Source organism: Mercenaria mercenaria, chromosome 19 (assembly GCF_021730395.1).
Source record: "Mercenaria mercenaria strain notata chromosome 19, MADL_Memer_1, whole genome shotgun sequence".
Classification (NCBI taxonomy): Eukaryota; Metazoa; Mollusca; class Bivalvia; order Venerida; family Veneridae; genus Mercenaria; species Mercenaria mercenaria.
In genome coordinates, this window is record NC_069379.1 from 27215452 (window position 1) to 27233101 (window position 17650).

Below are 17650 nucleotides of genomic sequence, written 5' to 3' on the forward strand. Positions count from 1 at the left end.
ACACATCTTCATGGTCTAGTTGGGGTCCCTGCTGTGCTAATTGCCCTTTAATCAGTTACTGTTACATAATCGCTGATAAGCAGCAGATAAGATGGAAGTTGTATATTGGATTTGGGGGGGGGGGGGGGGGCACTTATATAGTAGTGAATCTAGGTCTTTTACATAGCAGTTGGCAATAAGCATGGCGCACCAACCTTCAGTGTGTTGATATAGTATATATTAACCAACAATCGTCCGTGTTTAGCACACACAGTCCAGCAGAAGGCCAATCAGTCAAAGAACGTTTTCTAGGAAGGAATAAGTAATAGTTTTATATGAAGTAAAGCCACTTTCTAATAATACATTCGAGAAAAGGGCAAAGAGAAACGAAACGTTTTATAGTTCCGTGATGCTTTAATGACTACTATCTGATAGAAGATTCAAATGTATTCACCCTCGAATAAAAATAAACATGTAATAGTAATCCGCATTAGGTAAGTTTATCACACAGTTATAACGTGTTCGTTTAATCACGAATGTAGGAGAAGAAAATATTAGAGCAGACATAAAATTTGTAAAATTGAACATATCAACTTGAAAAGAAAAATAATAAAAAGTGCCCAGAGATATAAAAAACATATTTTATATAAAAACATTTTAGAGCATCATTACGCATATCATAATTTCAAAACTGATGTTCACCAAATTGGTGGGACAGATTTTAATGTGTTGGGTTTGTTTACTGATATAAAAAATGAATATAGGATTTGAATTTCGACCTCAGTCAAAAGGTATATACGATATACTTGTCTTTTTATATCGACACGCTGTGAATATGTGTAACTTACAACAAGCAATATTTTGTTAAATGTTTTTAATAGTGTCAACAGAAATCTGAAATGAGTTATAATCTATAAATTAAACATAGTTTGCTCATGCTCTTCCGGAATTTTTTATCTGAAATCGTGCATATCTTGCATACTTATCACTTATTTCAACTAACACAGGTCATCACATGAAATGTCTCTTGTAGAAGTGTAATAAATTATTAAATTAAGAACAAAACGTGAAATCACCGATATGGAACCTCTCTGTCAAGTTTGTAATTTGCATGACATTAGAATTATATTTCACGGACACAGTCCAAGATATCTAGTTCTCTAGATAACGTCCAGTAGTCCTTCAGCTGGCCAGAAAGACGTTTTTGTTTCAAAATCTTTTACTCATTTTAATGTGAACTCCATGTGCAGGCGTCAAAGACGGGCGTAACGCTTCTTGTACTGGGATCTGCAAGGGTGATTATAGAAAATTAGTTAAGAAGTACAATGATCGTTTAAACTGGAGGAAAAATTACGTAATTTGTTCAAATTTAATGAAGAATAAAATAAAAACAAGGACAAAAGTGCAATAGCAAAAACCAATTCAAAGAACGCAACCGCCAATATATCAGTCGCGAATCAACAATGCAAATATGAGATAAACATAATATCAATCTCGGGTACATCTCTGATGTTAAGAATAGGGTAGACATAATAAAATAATGTATGACCTACGTTATTTTGTATTTCAATTGAAATTTATTTTGTTAGGAATATAATAAAGTGATAATACCTTAGTATGTCTACCCGTATCCAACGTGTAGTTCCTTACAATGTTAATTATGGCTAGTTTCACTTGAATCATAGCTAGTTTCTGGCCTGGACACTTTCTTGGACCTTGTCCAAATGGAAGAAAGCTGTACTGGTGTGACTGATTTTGTCTGTTCACTTTTGAAAATCTAAAAACAAACAAGGAAGGACTTAGATTATATTTTTACTGAATGTAAATAATAGTTAATACAGTTAATTTCAACAAATATCAAAATCAAATACTATCTACATTTTTTTACCAATACGTTCTTTGATAAGATTTCATTGATACAAAATTATGATTGCTATCAGTGTAATGAAACTAATGTTTTGACAGGAGTACATAGAGAGTATATAGTAGAGTTTATAAACTTACTACTAGGAAAGGAAAGGCTAAACAATTTACCTGTCCGGTATGAATTTTTCCGGCTGATGAAATAAGGTATCGTCCTTGTACATAGGACTCGTCATTACCCGGACAACCATGCCTTTTTTAAACGTCACGCCCCTAATTGTACAGCTTTCGGTACAAACACGTGATATTCTGGAATATAAAGAATCTGCTTAAGCACTTCAAGCTTAAGATTAAGTTAAACTAATCCGGAAAGCCACTGATTGGTAAGAATGTTGTTCATTGTACTACTGCAAACTGGAAGCAGACTTTGAATTCTGTAAATAGTTTCTTTAAGGATTAATAGTTAGTGTTGTGACAATTTGATCATTGAATCTAGGCAGTATCCGTACATGTAAGTTAAGCGGGCTTTACACATTTCATTAGCTCTCATGAATAGACTCAAACAGAGCCTGGTTTATTTTGCTTGGTTAAATTCTAAAAGATCTGGGTTTCTTATAATAGGGCATCCGTGACTAAGTTGTTAAGTTGCATGCGAATTACTTGCCCCTGCGTTTGAGGTCTTCCTCCCATCAAAAGCTAGTGAGTGTCGACATATGACCTTAACTGTGTCAGTTTGAATCAAATCAAACTTCTTATATACTTTACTTTTATAACTCTATTGGTTTGTACTGACTGGTTTCTTATAAATGCTATATTTGACATTCTTATATTAATCACATATTAAATAATTTAGGTAATTTGTTCTGTAATTCAATGACTTACCCCGGTGCAATAGGATGATGACGATATGTTTCATTGAAAAACATGTCGAAGTATTCCATGTTTTGTAACTCAGCCATCGAGATATCTTCGTTCTGAACAATGATTAAAGTAGAATTGTAATTTGTTTTAGGTATTTAGTTATAATATAATTATATATAATAAAGCTGCATTATGAGTAATAGAACAATCTTTGAACTGCAAACTTGCAGGGGCGTCAACTCAATTGTTGGACTTATATGACTCGTTTTAAATATATATGGAATATAACAATTAAAAAATGAAGACACCTTCTAAACAAACTTAAGATATTCACCTGTCCGCAGATGCGCAGGATTTCGTCGTAAAGTTGATCTTGACAGTTTTTGTTGCAGGCAAGTTCATATAAAATAAACTGTATGACCGCAGTTGTCGTTGAATACATCTCGCTCAATAATGACAATATATGAGCGATTGTCTCATCCGACGTCAAGCCCCGACGGGCAAGACTGCCGTCAAGTTCCCGACAAAGCACCTTGGAGGACAGGAGAAATGGTAGGAAGCTGACATTGTCATCGTCTACATTTTTGTTGTTGTTCTGTAACACAACATAATATGAGTAGATACATTTTTACCTAATGTCTGCTAGCAGTCCACCGCCGACTATAACTGAAAGGCGTACGTCTGAGGACGCCATATAAAATATGTTGCTACATACAAAACATATACAAATTCAATATTAAGTCAAACAAAGGTCCCAGATGAAATATTCATTCAAAATTCATTTATATAACGGACGGACAATTCCTAGGTCAACAAAACTTAACACATACTGTACCAGTTCATAATGCTTTTATCAGAATAATTATATAGGAGCGGTATGCATATATATCATTTCTGGCAAAGGTAGAACTAATATCTAAGTAGCATGACAAATGATTTCATTAAATTGATTAATTTGCAACCTTGTCAGCTTTTTCGGAACTCCAAAGCAAATGCTTTTCAGACCTGAAAATCTGTAGATATTGGTCTGATTTTTCAAAACAAACAGAAAATATTTTCTTTTTTATCAAAACTAAATAAAGGTAAATTCACTGTATAATTTAGGTAAACTTGCTACAAACTTTGAAAGTACAATATTTTCAATGCATACCTGACCAGTTAGAGCATTTCTTAGATATTCTCTGAGAATATTTACAACTACTTCATGTGATTCTCTGTGCTTCTTGTCGGCAAGTTTAAGAAGTGGTGTCAGACATGGAAATAATCCTGAAAGTTTAGGAATTACAACATAAATGGGATTTTTCTTAGAATGCTTTTATTGCATATTAATGAATACATACAATATTCAACGCTAAGGTGTTCAAAGGTTAATCTTTGTTCAGTCTATAAATGAAAGAACAAGAGATATGTATCTTAATTGTAATCAAACTTTACACGGGATGTCATAAAACTTCAGGCTGTAAATAGAGGATATTACATATTACGAGTAATGGTTTCCTTAACAAGCGGAGAAATACTGAAAATACATACGAAGAAAATATAAACGAGCGGAAATAACCAACTGTCTTTCGGGTCCACTGTCTTAATTATAACGAAATGTCAAGTTAGATTATGCATTTTTTTCTTGAAAGAAATTCCTAGGACAGCCTTCAACCATTCTTAACTAAGAGTACTGCAAAGTTAGTAGTATGTTGATATGGAAAGCAGTATTACAAAGAACTAGAATTTGGAGAATGGTTCGTTGACGCATGACTGCAGACACAGGCCCGATTGCTCCTTCGAAATTGATTTCCATTTACAAGTCAATAATGTTTTAGCAAGAGTAGACTTTTTGTTTAGATATATCACAAAAATGTGTGTACATACGAGCTAAACCCGCAGCTTCATTTTCCGCCGACGCCGACCAATTACTAAGAACTTCGTAATTATGTATGGATTCTTGGTGTTTTGACATCTGTTCTTCATTCGAGTTTAAAACTACTCGCATCACACCTTCAGACACGTAAGTGTCTATTACACTAAATGAAATACAAACGGCGATATCAAATATCAAGGGTAAAACAAAACATCGGTCTCACAAAAAATAGTTATTACTGTATGAGTGTTGTGTATGAATGTCAGCATACATTGTAATGTTTCAAATATGTTACTTTGATTGATTAAAACTAGTTTATCATTTGGGTATTGTACCATTCGAGCAGACCTTTATAAATGGCTATCGCTTTGACAATGATATTTTGATATATGTTAATATTTCCACTCATATCAACCATAAAATGTGTCTATATCGATCCGAATAATTGTTATATTATCCTAAATGAACAGTACTGGTTTTCATTGTCTTTGAACATCAGGAACATTTTTTCAGACTACAATTGGCAGTACATTCAAGAGGATTGCAGTATAAAATTCAGCATATAGTATTTGAAAATCATTTCGATATTCTCTCAGTTTCAAGTATAGCCGTTATATTTACTTTGAAATGTTGAATCCTTCAGTCGCACTTTCCACTTCATCTGCAAACTGCTGCAGCATTTTGTTTGACGTAACTTGAATTTTTTCAATGACCTGTCATAATAAATACAGCCACATTCAATGTATGTATATTTGATTATTTTGTATAACGTATTTTGGAATGGTTAGATACGGGTTTTTTTTTTGATGTACAGAAAAGACTGTACATAGTAACTGATATTGGAATGAATAATAAGAAATTCCGCAATCGTTTATATGTTACATGTTTATTGAAACGAAAGTCAAACGTTATCTTTTTTCCACTCATCAGTCTTTGTGCTGACAATAACATTTGAGGATGAGTGATACTTAAAGGTACTAGTCCACACTTTGGGTGAAATATTTCAACATGTTCTTTTCCACCAAATTTCGCGTAGAATGTATATAATATTATGATACTGAAAAATGATGAAGTTGGTAAAACTAAGTTAGATATTGGTAAAAATGCAAGAAGAATGCAAATTTTTTGCATTATTTCAAAAGCGTTGTAACGGTTTACTACCAATTGCACAATAGGTTTTTTTATTTATAAGAATATCTTGCGGAAATCTAATGTCAATAAGTTTGCACCACTAGTCACTTTCGTAATACTCACTTTCTATGGAATTTGAGGGAAATTATTTACCCCCTAAAATGTGTGGGTTAGTCCCTTTAATAGATATAAATGTAGTATTTAAGGCAGGCTATTGCGTATTTGAATTTGATTTTATTTCTTTTCTATATACAGGGAAGTTTCATGAAATCAATTTATTATCATAATATAACAAAATAAAGATTATACTGTCGTGCTTAAACTGCTTCCATTGGTTTAAATTATGGTGAACATTTTAGAATGACTGTATCACCCTTCAATTGTATGCGTTTATCTATCCTTTGAAAAGAAAAATTGATCGTTTTATGAGGTTGACTGTATTAGATGTTAATACTGTTGAAGAGATATTCCCTTTATACCTACAGCGCAGGGTTTGATCTACAAGAGCTTACCCGTTTTAAAATACCTGTTGAATTCACCATTTTATTTATAACAGCACGTTGATTTTTCCAATGTTCTCCGTCTAGTTCGATAAGGCGAAGGTTATCTGGATAATACACGAAGGGGCGATAACTCTGGAAAATGAAACATAAATGATGAAATTTCGAAAGCTTTCACTTTGAAACACTGGGTTCTAGATGGAATACAAGAACTTTATAAGTGTTCAATATTTCAATCAAAAATTTAATATCATTCAATATAAGATATGCATGTATACATACACATGTCACATACTTGTTGTATTGGCTTACGTATTTGCCGAGGAGCCTCCGTGGCCGGCTGGGTAAGGACGCTTACTTTTAATCTCTTGCCCCTCACCGCTGTGGGTTTGACTTCTTTCATGCTAGGAAGCCATACAACTGACTTATGGAAGGTCGGTTTGATAGTCGCAATATGGCTTATATCGTGTTGGTGTAATTTCAGCCATGTTAGACCAAACCTACATACAATCACATACATGCTGAATTTCAAAACTTACAGTGCGAATGTGAAACTTTTCAAAATGTCTGTTGAGGACATCCCTTGCAAAATCGACGTCATTCACAACAATACCTGGTCGAAAGCCTTCGTAAAATCTATCAATACAATAAACAGACTATTCAGAAATAGCATATAAAAAGTAATCAAATATAATAACAATGCCCATGTTATCTATATAAAAGTACAATATCGAAAATATGGTATGATATAGCTTTAAAGCTTACTATTTTTATACAGAACATTTCGAGCTTGTTTACAACTGGGACATTATCAATATCGTTGATCGACATTCTTAATTAATTTTTACAAATTTTGGTATGTTTTAGCATCATTCAGGGCGGACAATTTATTTAGCGTTATTATTATTTTCGAAAATGAAGAATATTTTGCTAAACCAGAAAAAGGTAAATAGCGAACCTTCCTATTTTGTGATCTTACATACTACCAGGAGTCAACATAGTCAGTGATGAACTTTCAGATATTACCGGTCCAATGCCTGTTTTCTTTTGTCATCAGGTTTTGCATCAGTTTTCTAACATGCATTTTATTCTTCTTTGTTTTTGTAAATTACCCATTGAAAATGTCGATTCTTTATCCCTGCAGCTACATTATTTATTGTTTTGTCGGGTTTAATGTCGCTTTGACACTATGTATCCCAATTATTATGGTAGGGGAAGACCCCGGATGCCTGTCTAGGCATTATATTTGGTATGGTCGCGGGAACTTTGGTAGAACCACTGACCTTTCGTAAGTCATCTGTATTTCTTACTGGCATGTAAAACCCCACAGCGGTGTGAGGCAAGTGATTCGGAGTCAGCGACCTAAACCATTTAATCATAGATGCAGCCACGTGTGTTTTATCATTTCGAGAAAATAAAAGAATCGCTTCTCATGAAAATAAAGTTTTTAGAGGTAGGGAAAGGACATTATTCAAGTGTTAGCTCTGTTGATTTTGCAAAACTTTCATTTTGTTCTACGTACCCATAAACTTTTCCAAATGTTTGTTTCCACTCGTCAAACACATGTAAAACATTCTGAAATTTCAAAATGAATATTTTATTCCTTGTCTTTTAAAAGGACGCATATTTAATTGAGCTGAAAAGTAAAGAAAGCTTGAAACCCCATTACATATCCTGAGCATAAACTTGTTGAAAGAACCATAATGGCGCTGTTTTTAATGTAGCGGCCATTTTGCTGTTACGAACATCGAATACATTAATTTCTTGTTAATTCCAATAATCTATAACGTTATATTTGTCATAGGACTGAATATAAGTAGAATTTATCTTTGAGTCCGTTATTTTTCATAACTTCTCTTTATTGCTTTGACTGTTCAAGTACATGTACAAAAGAACAAAATTTAAAGTAGAGCTTTTCTAGTCCTTTGGGATCATGTAGGACATTCATTTTACTATAATAGAATTCCGCTTAAGCCGGTGCTAGGAGGTTTGTGTTGTTTGAATTTTACATTACCTCTTATGGACAGACTCAGTCAAACCGAGTCTTCTATTATTTTGCTTAGTTGCATTCATGCTTCCAAAGGATCTCTTTTCAGAATTTATTAACATGAAATTAAAAACTTTATGGAACTTTCAGTGCCTGTCGTGTTTTGCTGATACATGTAGGCATAGGATATAGACATCAATATAATTGCACCTTTACTAATCCTACCTGTAATGTATTACAAAATGGCTTTATTGTGACTTTTTGATACAAGCAGAACTGTATTTTCTGCACTATAAAGTACTTACTGGCCTTTCATTTTAATATTGGCTTGTTAAATATTATTTTGTTTACCATAAATAAGCTAACAAATCATATGAAACAGGTTTAAAAGGGTAAATCAAACACATATGAATAAATCCTAAATATTGTTTTGTGCAAAAAGGCATGATATTATGTCTTAAACCGTTTTCATTTCCCACTCAATTGTGTAATTGCAAGGGAAGTAAAGTAATAGCTATTCTCTGCTTATAAGTACTATTAATAGATATTCTCTGCTTATAAGTACTACCAATAGATATTTTCTGCTTATAAGTACTACTAATAGATATTCCCTGCTTATAAGTACTACCAATAGATATTCTCTGCTTATAAGTACTACCAATAGATATTCTCTGCTTATAAGTACTACTAATAGATATTCTCTGCTTATAAGTACTACCAATAGATATTCTCTGCTTATAAGTACTGACCTAAGGCAAAATTTGTTATTCTTCGCGGATCACAAATATTAAAACTTCTCTTATTGATAATAACAAAACTGTTATAAATTTAACATTAGTAAAATTATTTTTGCTTATTTCAAAGATTTAGAAATCATTTTCTAGACTTTATTTAATGTATTTCTATCGCTTAAATTTTAGGGTCTATCTTTAATACACAACCTCGGGGATAAGCCAGTCAGTACAGAAGAAGTTAAACAAAGCACTCTTGATTAAATACGTCAGTGTAAAGCTACAAAAACAGTTTAACCAAATAAAAAAAAAACATTTTTGCGATACCATTTATCACCAAAAATACACTAAGCTTTCAAAATGAGTACCGTGATATTTGATTCGATCAAGTAGTGAATATCTTAATATGCTATACAGAAAACATGAGAAAATATAATACTAGTATCTAATATGATATGATATACTGCAACGGTAAGTCAAAATACTGCGACCTTGACATTAAATATAGAGCTTTTGTTATAAAAAAATGAGTTACCGTAACAGTGCATAAATACAGAACGTTTATATACTTTGTCAGAAGAATATCGATAGTTCCATGAATTCAATGGTGCACTTATGCACTGTTTGTCATCATCATCATCATTGTAGTGTTATTGTAACAACACCTTATAGTTTAATACATATAATACACAGCAGCATCCGCGCACAACAACTCAACATAATACATACATACATATTATATACAAGGTTCCCGCTAGATATACCACGTGACTATTACCATATATACTCAGTACAACAGATCTACTACAATCATAATTAATATTACCATCATTATTAAAAAGCTATTTGTTCAATGTCAAGTTTGCAGTATTTTGACTTAATCTTTCGGGTATATTATTTAAAGGCTATTGCTCCATTTTGTATTCGATAACTGGAACGGATGTAAAGAATTACCTGCAGGAACTCAAAGTTCAAGGAAAAGGTTTTATTATTTCTTACTATTTCTTAAAATCTGTAAGCATAGAATGCAACCAAGCAAAATAATAACAGACTCGGTTTGACTGAGTCTGTTAATGAGAGGTAATGGAAAGTGCAGCACGTCTCACGCCCCACTAGCGCCGGTGTAATGAAGTATTTCGACCCCCATAGAATAACGACCCCCCGGTCATTATTCTATAGAAAATGTGACTCCTTTCCTGTAAAATATTGACTCCCCTTATAAAAAACTGACTCCCTTTGAAAACTCTATAGACTAACGACCCTCGGTCATTATTCTATAGAAAAACTGGCCCCTCCAAGTAAAATAGTGACTCCCTAAAGATGACTCCTATCGAATCTCATAGAATAACGACCCCGGTTATTATTCTATAGAAAAAGTGACTCCTTCCATGTAAAATACTCACTGCCGAAATTACTACATTCGAACTCTCATACAATATCGATTCCCGGACATTATTCTATTTAAAAAGTTACTCTTTCCGTGTAAAACACCGGCTCCTAAAAAGACTTTCGACGATAATATCTATTAAAAAGTGATCCCCACCAAACCTAAGGACAATTTTACTAGATCTACAACTCTAATTCCCTCCATTGCCAATTGTTAACATTTTGATTGTACTACTACTACTGGTGCCGCTACTTCTATTGCTATTACTACATGTACTTCTTCTTCTTCTTCTTCTTCTTCTCCTACTACTACTACTACTTCTACTACTACTACTACAACTGCTACTACTGAAACTACTATACCTGCTTCCACTAATACGTCTTGTACATCTGCTGCTACTGCCACTGCCACTGCCACTACCTCTGCCACTATTATTACTACTACTACTACTACTACTACTACTTTCCATTGTTGCCGCTACCGTACTTTACTGCCACTGCTATTGCACCTTCTATTTATACTATGTTCTATGCTAGCAGTTTCTTGTGCAGTTTTCTTCTGTAGAATTACTTCATACCAAAGTTTGCAGGGATTATTTACACTGGTGTGTTTTGTGAACGTATTGTGAATTGTTATTTTCCAGAAAAAAAATGTATACACCAAGATACAGCGTCTAGAAATAGAATCCCTTTTCCCGTTGCGGAATGCTCTGATTTCTGTGTCAAGTGATGGTATCTGGGGCTAATGTTCAAACGGAAGGGCGGAAGGACGGACGGACAAGGGCAAATCTATATGCCCCCCTCCCCCGAGTGGGGGCATAAAATGCAGCAATTATGCCTTAGATACATGAGTTATCACTAAATTTGACCAAATGACCGGGAGTCGGTTTTTTTATGGGAGTCAATTTTCTTCGTGAGGTTCAGTTTACTTCACGTGGGGGAGTCATAGTGCTATGATCTGGAGGCCATAATACTATGACCGGGGAGTCACTTTTTCTATAGAATAATGACCGGGGGTCATTATTCTATGGGGGTCGAAATACTTCATTACACCTGCTTAAGCGGAACTCTATCACAGATGTTTTGAATGGACTTCATGATCCCAAAGGACCAGAAACTAATACAACACTGAATCCAATACGTGGAGACTTTTTACAGCCGCCACACGAGTATTAGCCGTGTTTCTTTTCAATTTAATGTCTATTGGAGGGTCCTGCAAAAAGTTATGTCACTAATGGGATTCCGTAGCTTTTTTAAAACGCTTCATTGCACTTGAATAGTGTGTCCAATAGCTAACGATATCCGTTTATTTCGTGCAAATTGCTTTTCAAATGACCGAGTTATTTTAAATTAAAATACATGCAGTCATATACACTGACCAATTTACTTGTCACATTGTAAAATGTATGAAAGGATTAAAATTCGTAGCTGTATTAAGGACACGTCACGGCTGACATAGATTTGCATTATTGCAATACACAATCGGTATTAAAATTGTGTTTCCAATACATGTGTTCTTTAGATAATCCTCAATATCTATGTGAAAATAAGGGATGTGTCTTGTATAAGTGCAACACTGTAAGTTGCGCTAATTAGTGACAAATGACTGAAACAATAGGAATTCATACGTGACTTGGATAGAGAAAACGACAGTAAGGTAACAATATATTCTTTTATTGTTTTAATTTATGAGTTGTAAGCTACAGTATAGAATACCATTTTTATGAAAATCAAACTGGAAGTTAGAAATAACAGAAAAAAATTAATTAGATCATGAGTCATCATATACCTGTCAAAATTTGTCATTAGTTTTCACGAGCTGTCAGAACTATTTTTATCTCGCTATTCTGCAAATGCATTGTTTTTGTAAGTATCTTGGTCGGATATTGTAGTGTGTAACTTACTTTACATTCCACATTAATATTTGTGCTTGAAATTGCTTTGTTGAGCTCACCGAAGTCACGTTTGAATTTCTATTGTTTTAGTTTATTGTCTGTTATAAAGGTACCAAATTTCAATATCAAGATATAAGAATTGTTCCTTTCTAGTAGACAAAGGAAACTATTTGGTTGAATCATAACATAACGGTTTTTAGAAAGAACTGAATATTCTTTGTTGTTTTTTTCACCGGATATTCAAAACGTGACATCACCTTAAATAGGCAAACATCTGTGGCCAATCACGATGCGCGATTGTCGGTGAAAGATATAGCCAATTGTACTGGCATATCATAAGACAGTGTGCAAACAAATCTGAAAAGGTGTTTGGACCTGATAAAGGTTTGAGCTAGGTGGGTACCTCATTTCCGGGCAACAACGGCTTAAATGTGCCCGGGAACTTTTGAAAACATACAAAGGCTGTCGTGTTATTTCTAACTTGATAACAGATGATGAAACCTGGGTGCACATGTCTGAGCCACAGAGAAGGGATGATAATAAGCAATGGAAGTGAAAAGATAAAAAAAAGCCCCTGTATTGCCAAGAGAACCGTAAGTTCGAAAAAGATGTTGTACGCAATTATCTTCAATTCTAGTGGGCCAGTCGTTCAAGTACCTTGTCCATCTAGTCATACAGTCACTGGACGACACTACAAGAACTATGTTCTGAAGAAAGTGAAAAAGTTTTACAATAGGAAACGTCCAAGCAAAGGATAGTCGGGAGTCCATCTTATACAACACAACGCCTCCTCTTACAAGGTTGTTAAAGCGACCTGCCTCCAGATCATTCGACAGCAAAAAAAAAAAAAATAATGCTATATTTCTTACGAAGGCTTTAAAACTTACTTACTGACAAACTATATGTTACGGAAACACATGAGAATATTCTGTTTTTACTACTTTTTACGATAAAAATCGAAAAGCGTTTGCCACGCTTTTACTCATGGACCAGGTAATCGGTCTCGATTATAAATATCTATATTCACTACTTCAGCTATTATAGTGGTAACGACGACAGCAAAATGTTTTTATTGCCGGGGCGGTCCGGGGTTGGATTTCCGACGCGGTCATCTTTTTTTCTTGATTTGGAATTTTCAAAATATTTTAGAATCAAAAATTCATATTCTAATGTTCATAAATTGACCAAACCAATCTGAAAGAAAGGTTATTTTTTTAGCCAAATCTGAAGATCAGTCTTTTTTGGCCTCTGAAAAGGTGGAAGCTGTAAACCATCCGCCTTATTCACCTGACCTCAGTGCCTGTGACATTTTTTTTATTTCTAAGGCTTAAGAAGATGCTTTCTGGAAAGAAATATCAGTCCAGAAGTTCTCTCGGTAGCCCCAGTTATCAGTGTCTCAAACAGATACCAAAAAGAAGACTATTTATCTGCTTTTCGCGATTGGGTTAAAAGGTTACAAAATGTGTTTCGGTGAAGGGGGAATACTTTGAAGGTTTGTAATAAAAACAAATTGTTAAAACGTAGCACTTAAGAAATCCGAACCCAATGATAAAACTTTTAGCAGGACCCTCGTATGAACGTCCTTTGCTGTATCTGAAAACTAGAAATGTGTGAACAATATCAGTTCTTTTATGTTCAAAAACGATGCTATTACCTTTCCTTTAAACTCCAGAACATTGCCAAATATCCAGACAGGTTTAGGCCCAGGTATTCCAAGCCTTTCGAGAGTCGAGTATGTATCTACCATATACCTGTAACAGCAATATGTATCAGAGCATTTCAGAATATAAATGTCTGTGTTCCAGTAACAGGTTTTGAGCAGGTTAATAAAATATTGAAAAAAAATGATACGGATGACATATATTTTTGAGCTTAATTTATTAATATTCAGAATTTATTAGAGTAAGAAACTGTATAAAAATTGGTGGCATTTTCACAGCGATCTTAAAATTTGTAAATTGAGCATTTTTTCGTGATCAGATTTAGCTAACGGATGAAACCACAATCGAGCCTTTGTAAACTGATAACTACATGTATTAGTGATGGTTTGTAATGAGACACATGTAGTCATGTTGATATTGCAATATTTTCAGGACTTTTTTTGTTTTGAATGTCAAGTCTGTAAAGTTGTGAATACTGTTTATTGCCTCCCTGAGAATGCAACAAATGCACACGATAGTACATCAAAAGAGAATTCATTACAGCATCTCATACAAAACATGTTGTTGTTCTTTTCTTAAACTAATAAATCCTTTTATCCCAGAAAGACAAAATGTCATTTCTTGCAAATTAACAGCTTGCAACTTCTATAGAATATCACGAACAGTGTGTTATTTAACAATAAATATTTACATTCACCATGCATTTATATGGAAAGAAAAAACGTTAATTTTCATATAAATACCATTCGTGTCAGAATATCAAAGAAGTCCTTTCCTTGCGATTGCACGCGAAACTTCAAGTCATTCACAAAAATCTTAATAAAATGGCGTTGTTCAAAACATTCTTTCAAAATTTGACGCCAAAATTTCAAAAAGAACATTTATTGTAGTTTATACTAATTCTTCTAATGGTAAAGATAAAAACTGATTTGACACGACAGACTGGGTTTTCACTGGACTTAACGATTATTTTAAATAAAAACCATGTATACAGTATTGTCATCGAATGTCAGATTACAATTGAACGTGAGCGGGTATTTTTGGCTGTTTGGCTGAAAAGAATGTTTTATCTAAAAAAAATGATAAATTTACGTCGGTTGTCAAACTATGAAGACATTAAATTAGAGCAATGGTAAATATAATTCATTAAAGATAAAAGTCTATATATGTCTTTATTAAGTTTATATTACATAAAATCTGTTATCATAAGATGCGGTTAAAATGTAAATAAAAATACTTCGCAAAAATGTGGTATAAGACCAAAGCTTTGTCAATATTTTACCAATATATTTCCAAAAATATGTACCAAAGCAAAACAAATGTAATGTTGCGCGTTAAGGAAAACAATTGTCGTTTCGCTTTGATCTCAAAATTTATTTATATGCTACATTTTGTCGTTCAAAGACTAGATAATAAACACGCATACACATTAAATAATCAGACATGTAGGAATGATTATCATCTTTTACAAAGATTTCAACTTTTCCGACATTTCGGTACAATTTTGCATACAGGTAATTTTTGCAAGAAATAGTTTGTAAGATATTACTTACCTGTATATAAAGGTAACGCACATTCCAAGAAAAACCAGGACCAAGTATGAATTAACTTCCAGTGAGAAGGCCATTTTTGTAGCTTTTAACGGTGTTGATTAATTCTTTGCCTCTTTGCAGGTAACGGAAACAGTTAGTTCTTGTTCCAGTTGTAGCCCTTCAATCAAAGACATTAAGTTACTAGTTTAAAATAACCAGACTATCTGGTATTTGTCATTCACTCTAGTAAGCGCATCGACAAACACTCTGTGATATATATAATTGTTGAATGAACAATGCTAGCCAATGTCTCAGTGTGTTAAAAGTACTCTTTGAGTGAGAAACATTTCTATTGGTTAACAGAGTCATGACGCTGTCACTTTGTTGATAATGATTCTGCATTCACATGGGAATATCTATATCACAACACGTTGCGCACTATTGCAATAATTTGTTTAAATTGCTAGGTGCTTCAAAGTAACTTCGTAGAATATGTTGTCCCTTTAAAAATTATATTGTGAAAAAATATCAAGCTTCGTTCGCGAAAATAATTAATTTTATTATAAATGATAAATAAATTATGAAACACTGGAAGTATAATGCTTGTTTGAATATACATGTATTCACAAATGTGATTAATAAAATTTTCATCTTTAATTATAAATGAATAAATATGTATGATGATCGAGGTATCGCCTTTTCGTCAGGTTCATTTTTCTTTTAAAGCGACTAACCCACATATTGTGAATTGTAATTTTAACAAAAGTATTACCGAAAGTCAAAATGACGCCACTATTTCATATATATACATGAAACTAAATGGTTGATAAGTTTCTAGTTTCCAGATTTACGGGAACATTCGAGTTTTCGCAGTTTTCAAGCATATTTAAAAACCGTTACAACGCTTTATTTTGTAAATATTGGCATTGATATATATATAGAATGAGACGCGACAGTATTTTATGACACTTACATCACGTGGGCAGCAAACCATACACTGTGTACGCGTTTATTTTGCTTCTAATAATAGAGCGGATAAGTATCTATAGGTATCGCACAGTATTGTGTCGTGTTTGATTAAAAAACAAACAAACAGATAAGTAGCACTCTCGTTTAAAGTGAAGATATACGCTGGATATCAATAGATGGCTTGACGGTGTTGTAGATGAAATTTGAAAAATAAAAAATAGTAAATGCAGTACTCGAACAATCAACACCGAGATTGGCAGGTAAACGATTTGTCCGCGCAGCTCTTTGCACATGCGATATACGTTAAATTATAAAGTAATTTATCATGCAACTGCTATGCAAACTGCAAAGTGCTAGCCTGATATCACTTGCCCAATGAAGCGCTGAATTTCAAAATTTTCCGGGGCGGGGGTAGGAGGTGGTGGTGGGGGGGGGGGGGGGGGGGCGGTAGTTCATCTGTACTGGCATAATTACGTAGTAAGGTTATTACGGGAAAAAATAAACATAATTATAATACGTCTCAGAATAGAAATGATAGAACACGACGTTACACTTCCACACTCTGAATCGATTTTTAAGCGCTCAAAATAAATTTACTTCGCAAATTGTTCCACGGGACATATTACCTCACGTGATTTTAAAATTAGTCTCCCCTCCCTGCAAGCATTGAGCGCAATCAACCAAAGTCACACATCACTGTGTAGACCATCCAAAAACAGAAACTTTAGCAGAAAAATATAGAAAACAGGTTGCTTCAAATACAGGTACGTATTGATTATATGACATTTATAAAAGGTAGGGGTTTTGGAGGAAAGGAGGAGCTGGGTGGGGCGTAAAAAGGAAAATGGGTAAGTAAAAATAGCCGGGGCATAAATGGGGATGGCTAAGCACAAAAAAACGAGCACCAGCATACAAGACAATTTTCGTAATATATAAAGCGAAACGGATAAAAACATTTTGAAAAATACGGCCACCGCCATGGAATGGTTCCATTGACTTTATGTCCACCTATCATTTTTGCCGCCATACATGCCTCTTGAAGTAGTGCTTCCACTTGTTTACATTAATAACATACTGGAATCGAAATAGAATATATCATGGCCATGTTTTGATATATTTAAACAATTCGAATTGCTTAACTCACTCAGACTATGTCCTCTTAAAATTATTAGGAAAAGATCTATATAAGCCTTAGGCTTTCGATCCTATCCTAAGCGTTTTTGAGAATTTTGTTGATTGTATATGTATTTTGTAAACCATTTCGCTAATAAAATATGTTTAAACCAAAATTATTCCGCCA

At 33.8% G+C, this 17650-nt stretch overlaps 1 protein-coding gene across 2 annotated transcripts in view; it reads right to left on the bottom strand.

Moving 5' to 3' along the window:
- Positions 1–220: 220 nt before the first annotated feature.
- The window catches only part of LOC123542611 (cytochrome P450 3A18-like), a 32529-nt gene continuing 15099 nt past the window's right edge, over positions 221–17650 (bottom strand). The window contains exons 1-14 of one of the 2 annotated variants that reach the window (XM_045328538.2): positions 16977–17095; positions 15403–15559; positions 13843–13939; positions 7712–7764; positions 6729–6825; positions 6202–6324; positions 5180–5271; positions 4570–4721; positions 3854–3969; positions 3038–3298; positions 2725–2816; positions 2014–2151; positions 1591–1756; positions 221–1266 (exon numbers count right to left, since the gene is read on the bottom strand). In XM_045328538.2, coding sequence (XP_045184473.2) covers positions 1189–1266; positions 1591–1756; positions 2014–2151; positions 2725–2816; positions 3038–3298; positions 3854–3969; positions 4570–4721; positions 5180–5271; positions 6202–6324; positions 6729–6825; positions 7712–7764; positions 13843–13939; positions 15403–15476 — 1539 coding nt within the window. In that variant the 5' untranslated portion in view covers positions 15477–15559; positions 16977–17095 and the 3' untranslated portion in view covers positions 221–1188. Of the gene's footprint in view, positions 1267–1590; positions 1757–2013; positions 2152–2724; positions 2817–3037; positions 3299–3853; positions 3970–4569; positions 4722–5179; positions 5272–6201; positions 6325–6728; positions 6826–7711; positions 7765–13842; positions 13940–15402; positions 15560–16976; positions 17096–17650 lie in introns of those variants that run through there. The other variant, XM_045328537.2, reaches the window with a different exon arrangement.